Source organism: Hemibagrus wyckioides, linkage group LG08 (assembly GCF_019097595.1).
Source record: "Hemibagrus wyckioides isolate EC202008001 linkage group LG08, SWU_Hwy_1.0, whole genome shotgun sequence".
Lineage (NCBI taxonomy): Eukaryota > Metazoa > Chordata > Actinopteri > Siluriformes > Bagridae > Hemibagrus > Hemibagrus wyckioides.
Window position 1 is genome coordinate 19,861,702 of NC_080717.1, and position 21,672 is coordinate 19,883,373.

At 36.0% G+C, this 21,672-nt stretch overlaps 1 protein-coding gene across 2 annotated transcripts in view; it reads right to left on the minus strand.

The window, feature by feature from the left end:
• ahnak (AHNAK nucleoprotein) overlaps positions 1-14,731 on the minus strand; it is a 36,726-nt gene extending 21,995 nt beyond the window's left edge. The window contains exons 1-5 of one of the 2 annotated variants that reach the window (XM_058397241.1): positions 14,460-14,731; positions 7,741-7,792; positions 4,258-4,320; positions 449-605; positions 124-329 (exon numbers count right to left, since the gene is read on the minus strand). In XM_058397241.1, the coding sequence (XP_058253224.1) occupies positions 124-329; positions 449-605 (363 nt within the window). In that variant the 5' untranslated portion in view covers positions 4,258-4,320; positions 7,741-7,792; positions 14,460-14,731. The remainder of the gene's footprint in view (positions 1-123; positions 330-448; positions 606-4,257; positions 4,321-7,740; positions 7,793-14,459) is intronic. The other variant, XM_058397242.1, reaches the window with a different exon arrangement.
• Between the last annotated feature and the right edge of the window lie 6,941 nt (positions 14,732-21,672).

Here is a 21,672-nt window from a genome sequence, read left to right on the forward strand (position 1 = left end):
AGGAGTATATTACATCTGGCATTTCTGACACTGAAGAAGCTGTACCATGAGAATCTATCATTAGCCTACAATATAATACAAGATGGATTTTTGAAAAGCAAAAGTAACAAAATTCAATTATACCAGGATGATATCAGGACTAGAACCTCCAAATCCAGTTCGTGCTTCCCATGACAATGTGCCCATGGGAGAGCGACAAGGTGATTTGTCTCCTGCCTTGTGCTGTAGTTTTAGTCCAACTTTGTGTCTGTTAAGTGTCTTCAATAACTCTGCTGTTTCTTCTGAGCTCATATTCTCAAAGTAGATCGTGGCACCAACAATTTGATCACCTTTGACAATAAGACATTAGATTACGTTAATTAGACAACATCAAATGCATATTCTTTTTGGAAAAATGAAATTCCCAGGTGTTATGAATGAGCAAGATTGTAGATGATCAATCATCTACCTTCAAATACTCTCCCAGTATGAGCAGCAGGGGATTCTTCTTTCACTTCCTTGACAAAAATTTCTCCATGACCCTTTTGCTCTATTGTAAGCCCATGTTTATCAGGACCCATCCACTGAGGGAAGAGCACTTCTCTTGTGTCCTCTTCGTCAGCCATCTTGAAAAGGAGAAAAAAAAGCTATTTAACAAATGAAAACCATCAACTTTCACACACATCCACTTTGTTTGCAACACCTGTACACCCCTGCATCTTGTGTGGAGGGTCTTTCTTTGTTGAAATCAAACAGGCACTCTTTATAACTATAGTGAGCAGAAAAGCATCTTGGGATCAAACCTTAAGGTGGAGGGGCAATGAGAGCAAAAGACCAAGATCCATACCTTGTAACCCGTGAACAAGAATCTGAGACCATCATAAGCACAGACTCACAAAAATTGGACATTTAGACTACTTTTCTTTCTAATCTTCAACTGCCCAGGATCTGTGAGCCTGTGCCAATGACAGCCTCAGATTCCTGTTCTGGTTTGCCAGGTGTGGAACCCAATGTGGTATTCTGCTGTTGTAGCCCATCCACCTCAAGGTTCGATGTACTGTACATGCTCACCTGAAATACCGAGTTGTGTATGTATGTGTTGTCTGATCTACGATTTTGTGCATTTTGCTGTTGCCACATGATTGGTTATATAACTAGTTATCTCAAAGTATATAACTAGTTATTTCAAAAAAACCTAGAACATGGCACCTTTTGTTTGAACCTACCTATTTTTCAAATCATCAATCTATTGGAATATGTGCCTGACAGGCGTTTCTTATTGTCCAGGTCTGCCCTGTAAGATTAACTGTTTAAACAATTAATAGATCTGAATGCCTACTTGAGCCCCTGAGGGTTTCAACTATATATTTTTTGTTAAACCAACTAGATAACCAGAGAGTTATCTATGGGACAAAAACAAGTCATTTTAAAGCTGAGAAAAGCACTGGGTATAGCAAATACAACTACTTAGACAATGAACCGGTCAGGCAAGGACAACAGTAATTGATAACAGAAATATTGTGGGAGTTATGAAGAAAAATCCAAACATCAGTCAGTAACATCACAAACAATGTCCACAGGGCAGGCGTGAGGATATCATAATACACCATTTGAAGACTTTGAGAACAGTAATACAGAGGCCATATAAAATGCAAATCATTTTGTGGTCAGCAATAATAATCAGAAGGCCAGAAGAAATACAGATAAAAAAGACTAACAAAAGATTAACTGCAACGAAAGTGATGGAAAGACCAAAGTATAAAGAAACATTACTTCTGGAATGGGCTCACAGATATTTATTAATAATCAGAAATCTACAGAAACCTTCTGGCAATTCATGCCAAATACATGAGAAACACATCCAATCAAATTGGAAACTTCATCATGCCACAAGATTTGCATGATGAGTCTGTGGTCCAAAATTGATATCCTCAGTTAACACAACTAGACATATATAAATATATATATATATATACACACACTGTATTGCCAAAAGTATTCGCTCATCCAAGCCATACATCACCAAGTGCAATGCAAAGCGTCGGATGCAGTGGTGTAAAGCACGCCGCCACTGGACTCTAGAGCAGTGGAGACGCGTTCTCTGGAGTGACGAATCGCGCTTCTCCATCTGGCAATCTGATGGACGAGTCTGGGTTTGGCGGTCGCCAGGAGAACGGTACTTGTCTGACTGCATTGTGCCAAGTGTAAAGTTTGGTGGAGGGGGGATTATGGTGTGGGGTTGTTTTTCAGGAGCTGGGATTGGCCCCTTAGTTCCAGTGAAAGGAACTCTGAATGCTTCAGCATACCAAGACATTTTGGACAATTCCATGCTCCCAACTTTGTGGGAACAGTTTGGAGCTGGCCCCTTCCTCTTCCAACATGACTGTGGACCAGTGCACAAACCAAGGTCCATAAAGACATGGATGACAGAGTCTGGCGTGGATGAACTTGACTGGCCTGCACAGAGTCCTGACCTCAACCCGATAGAACACCTTTGGGATGAATTAGAGCGGAGACTGAGAGCCAGGCCTTCTCGTCCAACATCAGTGTGTGACCTCACAAATGTGCTTCTGGAAGAATGGTCAAAAATTCCCATAAACACACTCCTAAACCTTGTGGACAGCCTTCCCAGAAGAGTTGAAGCTGTTATAGCTGCAAAGGGTGGACCAACGTCATATTGAACCCTATGGATTAGGAATGGGATGTCACTTAAGTTCATATGCGAGTCAAGGCAGGTGAGCGAATACTTTTGGCAATATAGTGTATATATATATACCCCAAAATAAAAGTTGAATTTCTCATTTATCATCTCATTCATCTTTTGATCTCCAAAAGAATTGGCCTTGCTGTTCTAATACATTGAGAGGAGACAGTATATAAAAGATGTAATGAATTTGAATTTAAATGTTTATCCTGTAACAACTGTCAGAATTTTTGAATATCAAAATGTAATTGATTTTTTTCTTCTCATCCCACCATAGAACTTGCATTAATTGGAGTGAAATTAAGTTTCTCTAGGGTCTTGGAGCAGCACATAAGGCACAGGACAACACTATACAATATTGGTAGGCCAATCACTAGACAGGGCACCTGGGACAAGTAGCCATTATTTTGTTGTTGTTATTTGCTGTGTGTTGCCAGTTAGCAACCAAAAGCTCCCATATAACTCTTCAGCTAGCACCTTATAGTTACTTTACAGATAAGAAAAGATAAAGACTCATATAATATTTTTTACATGTGATGTTAGGAAAGAACCATCTCTAAATGCTAAAATGTTGACGAACACCAATAACAATAAGATCACAAATAAATATGCTACATAAAAGACTTCAAATGTAGAGGATAATTACTGTGTATATTCAGTCACTCCCTCAATGGGCATTTATATATTTTATTTTATTACCCCATTTTAGTCTAGTCAGTTAGGCTTTTGGGTAATTAAAACAGAACTGAGCAGCAGACCAGGAGCTCCTACATGCCCCTGTGGGTCAGCTAATGATTATATCATTTGTCCACTCCTGTAAATAAATGTGAATTTAGGAAATAACCCCATGATCTCCCAAATAGCCCAATATGATTTGAATCAGTTAAATTAGCTATCTGGCTAGAGACCTGCTAGTAAGTTAGCGTGCTTTCCATTTGGGGTTCAGAGTTGAAATTTTGGGAAAGATATTACAAAATTATATTTATGTGTATATTTATGTTTATCTGTGTGTAAGGCCAAACACACATTATGTAATATAATGCTAACAACTGCATACTGTATACACATACATACATGTACACACAATTTATATATATATATATATATATATATATATATATATATATATATATATATATATATATATATATATATATATATATATATATATATATATATATATATACACACATACACATATATACACACACACACACACATATACATACAACACAGTATGTGTATGTATGCATGTATGCATATATAGTGTGTATGTATCTGCGCATGTATGCATTCATACACCTGCTCATTTATGCAGTTATCTTATCAGCCAATCATGTGGCAGCAGCACACTGCATGAAATCAAGTCAAGAGCTTGAAGTAATGTTCACAGTAAACAGAATGGGGGAAAATCGTGTTTTTTTATATTTTTCCATTTTTATTATCATAAAATATTTATTATTTATTATTGTATTTAATTAAGAATTTAATAGTATAGTTAAATTGCACAGACTAATGCTTTTCTTTTTTTTGTGATTAAATTGTAAAATTTGATGTACAACATGCATGCTTACTTCAAATCCTTGAGCTCTGTTTTCCCTCGAGTTATCCACCGAATGGGCTTATCCCAAGTCTCCCTGAAATTATACAAAAAAAAAAAAAAAAAGGATCAGAACTTCTCTAAATGGGTCTATGTTTAAAAACACCAATACAAGAGTGGAAGGCTTTACAGTTTAAATGGAATTTTACACAAATATTAAATATATAAAGATTTCAGCATAAACAATGTACATTTTCTAAAAATTGGAGTACAATAAAGAAGTTTTCAACCAAGTGAGGTCACATCAGTTCAGTACAAGTTTCGGCATGTAATCTTTCAAATATTCATACAAAATAAACAACAATTGTATTACTAGGCATCCAATGTGTAATAAGTATTTCTGTAGGACTGCACAGTAAACATGTGGGCCTGCCATTCCAACTTCAAACACAGACATTTCATTGTTTTATTAGTACCACCCCCTCAACCATCCACTCATCTATTAGCTAAATGAGACCTTTTGACTGTGAATACACCTACATGCATATTTTTTTACAACACTGTGAAATGTTTTTCAGCAGTCCATCCACAATGACCAGAATAGTCTGGATCAAATTGTTTCTCTGAATGTTCCTGTATAGTCTTATTTACTGAAAAAAAAATTGTAAAATATACAGACAACAGTATACTAATTAGTTATTAAAAACAGTATTTAGCTCATTGTTGAACTGTAAATAGTTCCAAAGCTCTGAGATTTACGCCCTTCCTTTCTACTTATGCTTACATATACACACCAAATTTAAGGAAAACTCCAGAGGCTCCTTTATGCTGTGATGGTGCAATGTTTATGATGCAATGGTTATGGTCCACTTGTTACCAAATCAATAGAAATCAATACAAAATTATTCTAACTGATCACCTTCATTCTATGGTCAAACAGTTAATTGTTTCATCATTTCTTTCCTCAAGGTTATGAGCTCTCCTTTCATGCCCACATACATCAAAACACCATCTAATGGATTGTCTTTTTGGAGAATGGTGCTCATCCCTCCAGTACAGTTTTTGAACACCAAGGCACACTGAAGCTGTTCTGGAGGCTCATGGTAGCCCAAAATATAAGAGTAGTGTTTTTCTTCCCTTTAGTCACTGCTCTATACATATAAAGTGTGTTTATATAAAGAATGCATACAGTACATGCCAAGATATTTCAAAGATTCTTATAAATACAGCCATCTTATTGCAATAAAAACTTGGCTGTGCACTTCTGCCAACATGAACATGGTAAGGAGTTATCTACCTACCAGCTTGTGACCACAGTTAGAACTACAGCTGTTCACTGGGGATAGCCTCCTCTCATTCCTTTCTAAACTGATTTTCTGTATTAAAAGCACTTTCTCCTTTCTCTCTGTATAAGGTTCCATTAACAACCAACTAGCTGGCATGGGTCATATATTCTGAGGCCAGAAGCATCTCATAGATAAGATATTTCGTAAATAAATATTGTAAATCTATATAATTATAACATATCTATTGTAAAAAATAAAGAGCTCCATAAAGTCAGTGAGAACCCAAAATTTATAATATAGAGGTTTCAGAGAGAGAGAGAGAGAGAGAGACCATGTGCAGTACCAGCACACCCCACAGGAGGGCTGTGACCTAAAGGTTAATAAACCAGAACTATACCATTATGGTAACAACTCGTGAAACACATCAATCTTCAGTTGATGTCTTTTTGAGGTTTAAGCACGGAAACTCAGGATGACGAACAAAAGTTTCAATTATTGCATCACACCTTAACATGTACCGCACATTCATTCAGTAGTCTACAATGACCACTTATTCTGACCTGGGACGTCAGAATCCAGAACATATGCTAGGAAAACTGATGCAAGGCAGGAGTGCTCAATAGACAGGGCACCAGTCAGTCATAATCCATGCCACTATGTAAATTATAATCTAAAGCAACCAAACTTGGGGAACATGTCAAAGTCTATTACCAAATCTCAGTCCATAATACTATTATTTAAGTTTTGATAAGTACTAGGTAAAATAAAACAATTATTTATAGTACTAACAAGTCTTCAAGTAACTTCTCAACAACCAGACATGCAAGACTCATATCTACCAGCCCCAAGCACCTGGCCTGGTGGTTACCATAAAATCCCTGTACACAGACACACTCCATTTCTACCCCAATAGCCCTCACTATGCTGAGTGAAAACAACATTTTTAAATTATAATAATTATCAATTCAATTAAAATTTTTGTAGTGTTGTGTTTTATAAACTTATAGACTATAGACACCCTTTTATGCCAAAAGTGTCATTTTTCACGGTTTTAATGACTTTCCTAAGAGAGATATTTGTGGCTCCTATCTAAAATGTATGGAGGTTAGCAGGTCTGCAAGACTGCAGACAAAATATAGTGATGTCTGCCATCAAAATAGGGTTACAACAAATAAGCAACATACGGCATCTTGTAACATATGCTAGTGCAATGCTAGTGTGAAAGCTATGCAAATTAGCTGCAGTCTACAGAATGGATAAACTCTCCATCCTAAACTATTTTTGATCTCTCTATTCTATTAAACATTTTATAAACTATAATAATCTATAATAACTATAATAGACTATAGAATCTTCCAACTGAAAGTAACCAATGGAATTTGCATATTCCCCATCTGAAGTAAGGCTCATTATTTGATGTATGGCATGGGTATTTACAAAAAACAACAGGAGGCAAAACCAAGCACTGTTGCAATTCAACTCCCTGCAAGTGTAGGGGTGGCTTATTATTCCTCTCCTGTTTCAAGCATGTTTTGTCACAATGCCAGAATGTCTCCTCACCTCTCTTCTAACCAACGTAATGTTTTCATGGCTTTGAAAAATTTCCTGGCAATAAGTCCAAGTACTATAATCGGGAGGAGAAATAAGAACATGACTGAGATTTAAGCCCTAAATCATCTAAATTTGAGCTAATAATTTTAGTATGAAAAGAAACTGAGGAGTTAAAAAGAAAACAAAAAGAAGAATGAGAAATAACTGCCAGAAAAAAAAGGTTTGAAATACAAGAACATACAAGAAATAGTTTGAATAAGTATGGTATGAAATTCACAAAGAATAGGTCTAGATGTTCCTGGGATGCATGTACTGTTCTCTACTATTTGTTTAAGTGGGAGAATTGTGCTTTAATTCTAAGTTCAAGCAAACAGTTTCACATTGGGAAGCTTCTGGAACAGGTGGCTAAGTCATAGTACAGGGGGGAGCAGAGTGGGTAAGAAGTGTCATATTTCCAAGTGCAAGATTTATACTGCAGTCAAATACGGTTTTTATGGACAACATTCCAAGTTTTGGTCTAATAATTAACCTATGATTTACTGTGTGATATTTTAAATGCTTTAGTGGCATGACACTTGATCAGATGATTTTAACACTTTATAACATGGTACAAAATGTCTGTTGTTACTCCACTGTTCTAAAATCTAAAGCTTTTTGAATATTAAAAAACAATAACGTACCAGGAGCTCAAGCACTATCAGACACTGTCCTCTGCCACACTTCTCTTGTTTTCTGAAAAAACAAATGTAAAAGGAAAATGTGAATAATAATATTACACTTAGAGATTACAAAGATTACGCATAAAATAAAGGTTAAAAAATGCCCCTACTATCCAGTGTTGAAAATGTGGTAATGAATTTATGAAATCAACAAAACAATTGTCATCAATACTTTTCATATTAATAATGCACATACAGTAAAAATCTGAAAAATACTGTAGTGCTTTAGGCTACTGAAACAGACTTTTTTCCTTTTCCTTCAAAACAGGACCCCACCCTTTGCTCTCCACTTTCTCTGCTTTGCCCTCAGAGGGCGACAGTGACTGAAACAGATCCTGCACAGACATAATACAGACAGCATTCCTTTACACAACCCTGAGCCTTTATCTGAGATACCCACACCCAAACATCCCATTCCAATGTTTTATGAAACAACTGTTGCACTTTTTCACTAATAAAATTCCCACATAAATAATTTGTTAATTATTAAGCAGGCTACCAACACATTTGAATGCTGAGATAAATTAAAATACACCCTATAAATAAATATGTTCACCTGTTGTATTGTAGAAGAGCAAACGGTTACAACCCAGTCCCATTAAAAACCAATAGACTAAGAATAGAGTTTCTTAAAAACGTGTAAAGCTGTATAAAGCCTGGTTAAATGTTAATAGAACTTGTTTAATGTTCAATTCATGAAACGAATATCAACTTATTCAAGTTAATATAGCCAATAACTCCATATAACAGCCATCACTTGTTACCTATCATTCTAATCACACGTATCAAAACCTGCTTATCCCATATTTGCATATCCAATCTTTTTGCAAAACCAATGCCACGTCAGCAACTAGTCAAAGCAAAGACTATCAGTTACAAAGGATTACAGAAACTTTTTTTTTTTTCACAAAACACTATACATAAGTAGTTGATAAGGTATAGAGGGAGATGAAGTGACAATAAATGGCAATGTAATGTCAAGTGAATATGGCTCTTTTTTTAAATAGTTGTTAGTAATTAAAACTTGACACGTTAGGATATAAGCTAGATATATAACATGATCAAGATATATATTGCATGATTATATGATTACCACCAACAAAGAAATCTTGCTAGTGGTTGTCGCTAGTGCATGTTCGAAAAATGTATAGAATTTATTTATAGATTAAATTAATGTAATGTGGAAACTTTTAATTATGCTATAGTTATATCTACCAGTAATGTATGTATATGTGTATATCATATCTTTTATATATATTCATACTTGTGTGCATACAATATTTACTTTGGTAATATTAAATGTAATTTGTCATTTGTTATGTCTAAGAACAAACAAATAAGTGATTAAAGTTTTAAGGACGCCTTCATGGTGTTTTCTGTTCCATTTTATCAACTGTTCCATTTTTTTTTGTAGCTGGGGCAATAGAAAAGACACAACACAGCAGAACATACACTGACAATGAAAACAAATGCCGCAGTCAGCAGAGGCATGTATTAGCCAGTGGAGACCTGCCCATGAGTGTACTGCAGAACAACCGTAATTAAGTCTCTCCACTGTGGTTTCTATTTACCTCCTAATGACCATTCAGAATGCAGAGAAACTAGCAATCTGGATGACCTTAAATACATACTCTACTTCTTAAAGACCTATACTAGAATTTTAACATACAATTAATAGAAACACCCGTTTAGTTTACAATAATTGCATAGGTTTTCTTTAAATTTAAATGCATTACTTATTATTATAATAAGCTAATTAATTATCCTAATAATTATTCACCTAATAATCCTGATATAAATCTGTTTTATTTTGAAAAATGCAATGAGGACTATTTCATTAGTTATATCAGGTTTTACACCTTATCCAGATTCAGTGAATGGAATGGGTGGCTGTCAAAATGTTAGCACTATCAACAGTTCCAAATTGTTCTTCGACAACAACAGAGAGGAATGTCCCTGTTGTGCTCATGTCTCAACTGTGCAAACTTAAATATCATCCATGATTATGAAACCACAGTCAGAACCTCTCACTATACTGCCATTTCATTATAATGCTAGTTATTCCAGAGCCGCGACTGAAATAGACATGGATGTTTGGTGATAAAGGCCAGGCTGGATGAACTTGTCATTGTGTTTGCATAGAATAACATGAGGCAGAGCAGCTGTGTACACTCAAAAGACTGACATACTAGAGACTTCTACTCATTTATATTAATTCTGCTGCTACTGTTCTAAAGCTAAAGCCAACAAAATTACAACAATGCAAAATCTTACATAAAAATATATAGGGCAATGTAAGGTCAAATACACATTTTGCATAAAGAGGTAAACAAGTGACATGTAAGCAATGGACGATGGGTCCAACAAATCACCTCCTGCATCTAAAGTGTAGAACACGCCCCATGTTTAAAAAAAAAAAATAAAAATAAAAAAAAACAGCACAGCCATGAGCACGCCATCTATTCAGAGTTCACTGCAAAGAGAGTTGAGGGCCCCACCCAGGCCTCCAGTCCCACACATTCCTCAATGTAGCCGTCAGGCCAGCTGGAATAGAGCCCAGCCTCTCCTACATTAACCAAATCCAAAAGCAACGTGCTACACTCCTGATAACTTACACAGTTAAAATCTATCATCAAAATGAGATGTTCTTATTCTGTTATTAAAACCTGACCATGAAAGACATGCATCCTCATGTGAAGAGACTAGGTCTATGATGTTAATGCTATGACATAAAAAGCATCTGTAATTCAGTGACATATTCCATATTACATGCTTAGTCACTTATGGAAAATTAAGAATAATCACTACTTTAACTGCTCTGCCAGACGAGCTAACCCACATCAACAACATCCTTTGCAAAGAGCTTCTGTAGACACAGAATAGAAAAAAAACAATGAGCAGAGTGCATGCAGTGTGCACTACAGCAATCATCACTAGGCTCATAAAAATAGTTCAGAGGAAACATAGAAAGCCATAAGGTAACATTTTACTGAGGCAGTAACATATAGAGTCTAAAAAAGAACAATGTATACTACTATGCTGAAGAGAAGTGAAACCCACCAAATGAATGTTTTTGAAAGGAAGAGCAGCAGAGTGGCCTTGAGGCTAGTTTGAACAGTTAATTAGCATTAACTAATTAGTGTCAAACACTATCTTATGACTGATCCTATAGAATGCCACAATATATTAAAATTTGTGTTTAAATATATTTCAGAACACACACACGTGTATGTAGATAGATAGATAGATAGATAGATAGATAGATAGATAGATAGATAGATAGATAGATAGATAGATAGATAGATAGATAGATAGATAGATCATTACAATGAAGAGAATACAGAATTCAAGGTGAAATGCATCATTCTTAATCATAACAAAGTCTCTAAGACATGCAAATATTTTAAATACTGACCACAAATGCACACTACTGTTAGCATTTAATGTGTACTGCTGATAAGTTTATTATTAGCCAAATACCTAGCCATAGCTAGATGTTTATAAACTACACCATAACTGATATACAGAAAGGTTCTTTTAGCACCATTTTGTTCTGCAATACTGGATGTGAAAAAAAGAAAAGAAGGAAATACTTGTTCCATCATGCCTACTGTCAGTCACCATGCTATTACAGACAACTTAATTCTGTACATACCAGAGGTTTTGTGAATGGAATGTTCGTAAATCTTACAGATAACCGCCTATGAATTAGAGTAAACAAGTCCCTGTCCTTTACCTCTTCAATAAAACTTTCATAGCTTTGATAACCTACAGCAAATACAGCATAGACCTGCAAAACAAGTCTGCTGACTTCTGTGCCTAACAACCTTTATTCATTGTTTCATACTCTCTCACACAATTTCTGTAATCCAGTAATCAAAAGTGGATTAAGTGGGACCACTAAAATGATTTTCAAGGAGAAGGTGTTGAACATGCTGCCACTGGAATCTATCAACACTGAACACATTATACTATGTTCATCTTGTTGCAACAGTTCTGTCAATAAATCAGGCAGGCATGATGATGCAAGTTGTGAAAGAGCTAATGTGGATCCTTTACAACATTCATATGTTGGCTAACTGTGAAGGACTAAATGCTATTCTAATCTTTTGTTCATGTTTATTCTTGCTTGGAATAGGCCCACAATTCTGTACTACCCAAGATGCTACCACACCCCTTTATACCAAACAGATAAATGCAATGGTTTGTATCTAGCTATCTTTTTCTATGCTATGAGATCTAAAGCAGATTACATGATCTGCATGAGAATACTATATTTACACTTTGTCTCATTTAAACCTCATTTTCATTCCTTGGCCATGAGTATTATACAGGGGCAAAAAACACTAAATGTACTTAAAACTGATCCTCAAATTTCTTATTCCATCGTACAGTCCAGACTATTGCTTGCAAAAGAACTGTGAGGACATGGAAAATTGCGTGGTTCTGAGTCACTAAGATGATCAACTGTTACTAACATTCAGAGTCAGTATTTCTCAACCAAGGCTTAGTCTGGACATGCAGAAACACTGTGAAAAAACGCAACAATGGCAGAAGTCTCAAATGCTTGGCTGATCCCCATACATTTATACATGCAAACAGACAGATATTCGAAATAAAGACTTGTTTCTAGATGGCTGCATGCCTGAATTTTCCCATTAATCATGGGACTATCTGATCCTTTAAAAATTGACAAAGAGTAATAACACTACTCAGTCATTAAGAGGGTTGGACCTCATCTACTGTTCTCCAAATTGTGAAGACAGCAAACCCTCTACAAGTCTGTAAGGAAATGTCAGAGGAAGTGTGCAATGTCCGAACTCTTTCCGTTTCACAGTGGTACAGCAAACTCCTCAAAAGCACCCATCCTTTTTATACTATCCACAGGAGAAAGTGGTTACTCTATCTTAGAGCAGTTCCATTGTGCAAAGATGTTCCAGCCACAACTCAGAGCCTGAATTAAAACAGCAGTATTTAAGGTCAGTATAAATCATATGTAATCTGATGATCTTGTAGTACTAAGACACAAACAGTCAACAACCTAATATCATCAGGGTAATAATAGGCAACTGTTGAATCTTGACCGAATCCCTAATTGTCATATGACCTCATACAAAATTACCCATGACAAATTCTTGCAAAATCACCCTCTGAAATAAAAATAATTTATTTATCTTGCAAAGACTATTAACAGGTCAGCAGGCATCGTAATATAGCATAGGTTTGACTGCAAAAGAGAACAAGGGTGTGGCAGTGAAGGGGGATGGGATCGGAATTTCCAGTTCCACAGCTGATCCAATATTTTACCGAAAAATAAACATATATATGTATATATAGTTTCAAATAAAAATGATTCTCCATTTCAGACTGACTTTTGACGTTTTCAAAAGGACCACTTTTGCAATTTTGATTCTCTTGCTTATGCTTGCTGACTGACACATTTCTTACTTAAAAATTGCCTTTTGGCCAGTTTGTCTGAACTTCAAGTAATATAAAAGCGAAGTGTGAATAAAATGTCCCATTTTTGTTTCTTCTAGCAAGCTGTGCTTTTTTCCCCTATGTGCTTCAGACCTGGTTTCAATTAGTAAGTCTTTCCAAACCACTACATTCCATCACCCACCCGCCCTCTTCCAGCTGCCCCTCCTCCTCTCTCTCACTCCCCACACCCTGGACACAATCCTCAGGCAAGAAGAATCGAGGAATAAAATGGAAAGAACTATCAAAACTCCACCCGTTTTGGTACGGTTAAAATACACTTATTACATTTGTTTTAACAAAACCTCTCCACGTGTATTATACTATAACCGACACGGCTAATGAAACAATGGCTATTTTCACACTTTTAAAGGTATTTAGCTTTAGCCAAACATAGAAAAATATCAAAAAAAAAAAAAAAAAAAAGGAGGGAGGGGGCTGTAACCACATTTGGTCAACTGTGCGAGTGAACAGCTTATATTATACATGACAGAAATAAAGACACCGCTTTTAATGCTTTAAGACAGGCTTTTGATTAAACAAGAAATATGACATAATATCTTGAGTTTTAAAGTTTATAAACTTTTTTTCGGTCCCAGCTGTAAGTGCGTGCGCAGTTAACTCGCGCGAGCCACACCGACTTCATCCACGTTGCACCGCCACGCTGAAGAAAACTACTGGACGTGGATTTTTTTTTTTTTCCGACTTCAGGGGTGTGGGTACAGTATTTGCATGGCATGCAAAGTATTAAAAAAAATTTCCCTTACAATTAGTTGGCAAAGCACATGTTTGGGTAGGGGTTGCTTAAAGCGTTTCGTCATCTATTAGAAACTTTAAGGCACTTCTTGCGCTCATTCTCCCTCTACAATAGGATTTTATCACTATTACTTTTGCAAGTTACACAGTTTCCAAAAGAAAATGAATTTCATTTCAGTCGCATAGGTGGCGGAAAAAAGGTGCGCAACAAACATGTCAATTGTGAAAACACACACACCCACTGTCCCTCGTGTTCACAGCTGCACCTCCTGAGGGCTTCCTATATGCGCGTTTATGAATAGCTTTCTATTCATTGCGCACTATTCATTACCTCCTTAATTTGCGCTACATCATACATACTACACATGTATACCGAATTACAAACTGCATAGGTGTTTGTAAAGTCGTTATAATTTTAATGAAACATAAACACGAGTTTTTTTTCCTACCTGGGAGCAGTTCACTGCTTCCAAAAAGGTTTAACACCTTGGCATGAGCATCCTCCGTCGCTCATGCCTTTCTGCCACAGCCGCGAAAAGTTTTCTGTCCCAACTGTTCAATGCTCTCCGAGTGGTGTTTTTGAACAACTTTCTTTGCCTTTAATGACTTTTCTTATTTCTTCTCTCCCTCCCTCTCTCTCTCTCGCACTCCCTCTCACTTTTTCTCTCCCGCTCTCTCTCTTTGCAGTGTGGTCGTAACTTCGGGCTGTGGAGAATGGCTGAGTACAGGGCACGGCAAAGCTCTTCACTAGGAAGGAGGGAAGAAGGGAGGGATGAGTGGAGGGAGGGAAATGGAGCAGGGAGTGGTCGGCTTCAGCCCACCCACTGCTCCTCTCACACCCGTGTAGTCGCCACGCATTCAGAATTGCAATAATGATCTCAATCACTAAGCTTAGTTTAGGGCCTAAACGTTCACAATATGTAGTTTTATACAAAAGTGTTAACAATGCATATCTAAATTATATGAAGAAAACTATAGAATAAGTTAAGTTATCTGCCTGTTGCGCAGCTAGACACCTGAATTAAATACTTCACCTGCACTACCAGCTTTTGTTCACCTCTTCGTACTATCTTAAGTTAAGATCGGACTGAAGCTTGAACAGCCAATCAATGGCCTATGTTGCCCATTGTCGTGGTTACAAGGTTGGTTATACCATTGGTTTTGCTTCTTCTCAGGTGGTAAACAAAACTCGCATTTGGATACTAGACAACAGTGATTGCTGTTTATGACATTCCCATCATGATAGGCTAAAATCTATTAATAGCTCAACAGTGAAACGTTTAGGGTTTAGCAATATTTGTCATACTTGGTTCATTTTGTGTCTCCTCCAAATACCCAACAAAAATTGTGACCCTTTCATTCAAACCAAATAACACTAAACTTAAAGTTCCGGGTATTTTTTTTTTTTAAATTTTGTTTAATTTGTTATATGGACAATGTGTGCTTAGTTTTTCTACTTTGAGTTAGACTACTTTTCTAATAAATCACTCCAAATGGATATCAAGTATAGGGGCATGTCACTTTCTGAAATACCTTTTACTGATGGGGAACACTGCATTTTAACAAACAGGCCATTTATTGAAAACTAATGAAAAGCAGTGAGATGCTTTAGGAACTTTAAGAAGAGTTTCCTGGGTGAGCACGTCTCATGATGCTAATTGAGAAGATGCCATAAATGTGCAAAGCATCATCAGGAATACTGTTGAAAATTTAAAAAAAAGAAAATCTTGATTTATCGAGCACTCTTTCATACAGCTTCATTTCATCTGTCATTTTATTGTGACTTTTCATTATTATAGTAAAAACCCTTCTAAGCAGGTGTATCCAGTCTAATGACTGATTATGTGAATTTTTTTATTCAATTTGCAAAGGAACAGGATTGTATTATCACTTGGAAGGCTCACCACTGATCAGTAAAGTGCATCTATCTATGTTTAATACTTAATCATATAATATTAAGCATTTAATAATGATCATTTTAATTTATTATTTCTATTTATGATGCATGTATATGGAGCTATTTAATGTAAAACCTTATCCTGTGTATGTATCTTGAGATCAAAACCAGCAAATGATTGCAATTTAAATTGGGCATCAGTAGATCTGTGGTTAAGTTACTGAGCAGAGCCTTCAAATCATTCTATTTAGTTTTGGTTATTTATAACACTTTCAGAAAGGAAATGATATCTTCTTTACACAATTGCATGTATAGCAGCAACTTTGTGGTTGAACGTCAAAGGTAAATTTTCGTCCTCTAAAATGTTCTTTAAATTGATTGCATACAATCATCCCCTATAAAATTGAGATTGATATCCAGCTAAGGTGGCAGATTGTAAGCTAGGTGGAAATATGGAACATCTTTATAACTATAATTTAAAAGATTACGTCCAAGACTACTATTCAGATTGAGACCATAGCCACAAAAACTATTACCTTATTTTATTTGGTTTGGATTATCCCAGAGGTGGGCACTACTGGGCCAGTACAGGACAACTGAAAAATACAATCGTAAAATACTGTATGTATGACAACAGGGTTTTTTTTGTGCTGCCATTTCAAGTCTGCTTAGCCACTTGAAGAAAGATCACTAGTTAAACATTCAGAAGTATAAACATAATGAATCTACTTGTAAAACCAAAAAAAAGAACTGCCATCAAATCAGCTACTTGTTTGTGTATTTAACAATGGACTCCACAAGTAATTCATCATATTACCCAGTCATTGCATGTTCTGCTGTTATCAGTTGTTGAAATATGTAAACCCCCCAAGACCCTAATTTAGTTTCAGAAGGAAATATATCAGCATATGGAATCACAGACAAACAAGTGAACGCTGATGTGGCAATGAGTTTGTACAATATGTGTTAAAAGTATTTTACATATTTTACTTTTTTTAGTAATGTTAATACAGTTTGTGAAATAGCATGCAACAAACAGCTGGATTACATTACAAAAGTTTTTTACCCTTGTGCCCAAGTATGAGTCTAAATTATCAATTACATTTAATGGATTAAATGTTATGTATAATTTTCTCTATTTTTTAAGTTGCATTTATAGCATGCAGGTTATGTACAGTTATTCTGCAATAAGATGAGTATCACCAGGAATACCAAAGCTCAATAAATGTTCTTATTCCTCATAATCTTATTGCCATTGTGTATTTTAAAAAGGCATTGGTATACTGTACATTAAATTGCATTGGTATACTGTATTATAAAGGTTTTGTCAGTATCCTTTTTTGCTAACTAGTGAAAACAATAGGTTAAATTATTGATCTTTTCATACAGAACTAACATGAATTAATAATCAAAAAACCCTCACTCCTACACTTGTTTGTAGAGAAATACTGAAACAAAGAAAACCCCACTCTGCCAGATCCTTTTAATGCACCCTGCATTCCCCTATCTGGAGGTAACTTTCCCTAAGCACAATAAGTCATATAACCTGTTAGAGAGAGAATTCAAATGACAGTGATTTTTTTTATTACAAGTATTCTTTTCTTTTTTTCTCACTCTTGGCATCAGATATTAATTTGCAACATAACCAGCAGCTACATAAAGTGGTTTTTAACATATATAAATTTTAACACAGTTATTTCATATAATAATCAAAATAGGGAATATGCGATTATGACAAATATGAGCATCGTTTTCTTTAGAATTGAACATGAACTGAAAGGTCTACAGGATTTATGAGGACTTTTTGAAGTGGTTGTATTATTTTTAAACACAAGCAATATTTGAAATGAACAATCGTTTGACAAAAATATACTGAGAACTCTTGCACTCAAAGCAAAACTAAAAGTCAACAGTCCAACACAGCGTACATTAAAGTACAAGGGATTGTACATTAAAAGTTTTATATACCTAAATGATACATATCTGTAAAGCTAGTCAACATTTCAGCCGCCTCTACATTGTACTTTTTATTGTCCATTTCAAGCTGCCAAGCACATTGTCTGCTTCCACTAGTCTTTCATCAAGGCCTTATTGCTGCTTTCTCAAAACCTCAACAGATTGTTCCATTGTTCCAACCTTCCTTAAAAAACAGTTATAGCTTTCTGTCCAGCTAAATGTTTTATATGCAAACAATGTGCAGATAAATTGGTGCAAAAACAATGCAAAAATTTGTTACAGAGCCTACTACAAATTCTACAAAGTACATTGAACCCAGCAGTACGTATTCAATATATCCATTTCTCAAGCATGCCTTCTTGTAAAAATGAAGACAAAATTTTAATGGTCTTGCGAAACATTTTGCTGCGTCATACTGTAGTACTTGCAGAGCAGAGAAGAAACTTCATACCACTTATTGGCCAGATACCGACACATTACAGGAGACATACATATACAGACATACAGTACTCTTCTCGGTTATGTCTCTGTCTGTGTGTGTGTGTGAGTGAGTTAGTGAGAGACAGAGATAAAGACAGAGAGAAAGAGAGAGAGAATGTGTGTGTGAGAGATGAAAAGAGAGAAAGGGGAATAAAGGCACTCCTTCAACAAATCCATGCCACACCCATATTCAGCACAAGAGAAGTAGCAAACAGCAGATGAATTTAGTAAACAGGAGTTGTTATACAGCCTGTCCTCGCAGAGAACAACAGGGCGTGGCAGGCCCTATAGGTGAAGAAAAACAAAATGAAGAAATGTTCTTGGCAGATTTCTTATCCTTCAAAAAGACCTTGAAAAGGTTTGCTTTCAAAGATCAGAGAAAAAGACTTCATCCTGCATGTAAGCCAGCAACAGTTGGCGCTGTATGAATATTTCTTTGTTAGTTTATTTTTTTCATACTTTAAACTTTTGTCTCTTGAGAATACCATCATGTGGATTACAAAATGGGGGGGGAAAATGCCAGAGAACAAAACATTCAAAAAAATTTTTTTCAAAAGCATGGTGTTGAGTAGATTCACTCAGGCTATTGCAAATGGAAGAATGAGCACTCTGGGGCAATTCGAAGAGATTCGTCACTCCAAGCAATCCATGCTTTTAGCTCTTGCAAACTGTGTATGCACATAATGTACATAAAGCTCAGCAGTAACTAAATAACTAAACCTCTCAAATATTTTAATACTTATATGTGGGAAAGGGTGTGTTTCCTGGTGAGCAGAGCATAGGTGTGTCTGCTTGTGTGCACTACAGCAAAATGTTGGTGTGTCAGGATGAGTCATCCTGTATGACTACAATACACGCTGTGCCACTTGTGCAGAGAGCGAAGCAAAGGAAAAGAACAAGGAGGGGCAGAGAAGGCTGAATATTTAGGGTGTGTCCTAGGATCAACTTCACAGGATAAGAGGAACAACTTTTAAAGTTTTTTTTTTTTCATAGAGTAAGATAAACAATAGAGAATAAAAAAAGAATAAGTATAGAAAGTTTATACTCAAATCCTGTTTTGTAACTTGAAACGGCTTCACCAGGCATAATGATACACAAAGACAGTGCAAAACAAATTCCTGTCCTCACCAACAAAGCAAGCACTGTATTTGCACAGGAGGAGCATGTGCTGCTGTTTCATATCATTTGATATATCATGGGATATATCATCACCGTCTGTCCTAACATCACCGAGAAACAACCAAAAAACAAAGCCATAATTTCTGCACATTTTTACAAAGAAGAGATATGTGTTTTGACATTTTCCTGATTAATGATCTTTTCCAACTTGAGGCAGCCAACCAAACTTTGGACCATTTCATTGTTATGTGACAAATAGATTTGATTTTTTTTTCTTGTGATGTACATTTTTTGGCCATATTGTATCCTGTCATCATGGCCACATGTGAATTTCATTAGCTGGTTGTTTTTCCTGAGAACAACAGGAGAACTGTGGAATCAGGCCATCACATGCCTTTTGAATTGGACAAAGGAGCCAGAACATCAAATGACTGTTTTCAAAAGAGCTCTTAGCAAAAACTTAATTGAGAACTGAATTCTGGTTTAGCACCTTTTGTAATACTTGAATCAACTTCACTGAGTAAAGCACATTTTTACTGCTTCAGAGAAGAATGCTCACTATACCACTGGTATGTACCTTTCTATTCACTTACACATATAGGTGGAGTAGAGGAATTTGTACATAAGGATATGGTTTTCCTTTACCACATGCCTTTTGTGAAAAAGAGAATGTATACTTCTGTTACTCCCTTCCATATTTTGTTTGCTTTATCAGAGAGACACCAATTTACTGTAAGCTTTATATAAGTAGTTTAAATTTTAATTAAAGTGGGATGCCAAACCTCTGGCCACGCTGTCCCTAACAGAAGTGCTTATTAACCTTGGCCGTTGCTATGACCACAGTGTTTCGCAAGTTGTTACCCCAGGGTTCCTCTGATCAAAATCTTGTGATTTGGTATAGCTTTTCCAAAACGTCCACTAAGAAAAGAGGAAAGAGAGAAGAGTGTAGAATGTCAGATGGATTGAATTGTGGTTTCCCCTGCAGATTATGACTCACCAACACGAGGGAGGGACGGGCCAAAAAAGGACTATTCTGGGATGGCAGCCATGGCAACATAATAAGCAAAGGGGCAGGGTTTTTGACTAGATGTTTCCATAGCAATGGCCTGTGTGTATGTGTGTGTGTGTATAAATGTAGGATTCCAAAACACTAGGTCAGAAGTAGTAAAAATTGGATACTGTGCAGCCAAATGCATTGTGGTGCTTAAGGGATGATTGCAAGAGTCTTTTCAAGTTAAAACTTTTCTTACAACTTTTTCCGTAAAGCATGTTTAGTCTGCAATACAAGCTTCACTGCTGTAGCCATTGTGGATGACTACTATATTTACAATAACAGCCGAGTTGAACTGATATGCCGTTTATCTCACTCAACTAAGAACTTTCACATCTCTAATTTTGCCCGAGTGGCACAGAACAATGTAGCACTTCTCTTAACACGAAAGAGTTATTATCAGCACATTGCTCAACAGCTGTTGCACCTTGAATTCCTACAAATAACTTCTAATGTACATTTCCATTTTAATATTTGCTCTGAAAGCCATGAAAATACAATAGCAAGTGTAGTTTACACCACAAATAAATAAATAAAAGATTCTGTGAAAACATCTTAAGGCACCTGAGAAAGTTAAAGGCAATCCCATTTCATAGCTTACATTCATTAGAATAGACAGAAATAACCGTTAATACAACACTAAAAGATTTTTATTTCAAAGTATTTATACAGCTTCTATTAAAAGGTGCAACTCTTAGAAAAAAGGTCCTCAAGATTTCTTTGGGTGATTAATCCTATTTTTTAAGCATCTTTTTCTATGATACTGTGGGGGTTTACATAGAAACATTAAGGATTGTCCACATGGACAAACCAAAAAACCGTTAAAAATTCTTGATTGACCCTTCCCCAAAGGGTATAGAGCTGTGGTAAATTCCTCCAAGCATAAAGGACTTGGCTGTTTTTTCCCTGTCCGTGGTACCCCACAGTCTCATTTAACATTCTAAGTGCCCCATCACACTTCTAAATAGATCTTATGTTGTGCTGGTTGCATGTTTGTGGTTGACATTACTGTGGTGAAAACTGTTTTAATAGTCGATGCTTCTCTAAAGGTACAGCACAAATAACCTAAATTTTATATTTTCATTCCTCAATATTAATCATTGTTTTGTCCAGATCATCTGGTTATATCAACCATTAATGTACCACCTACATTAACCCT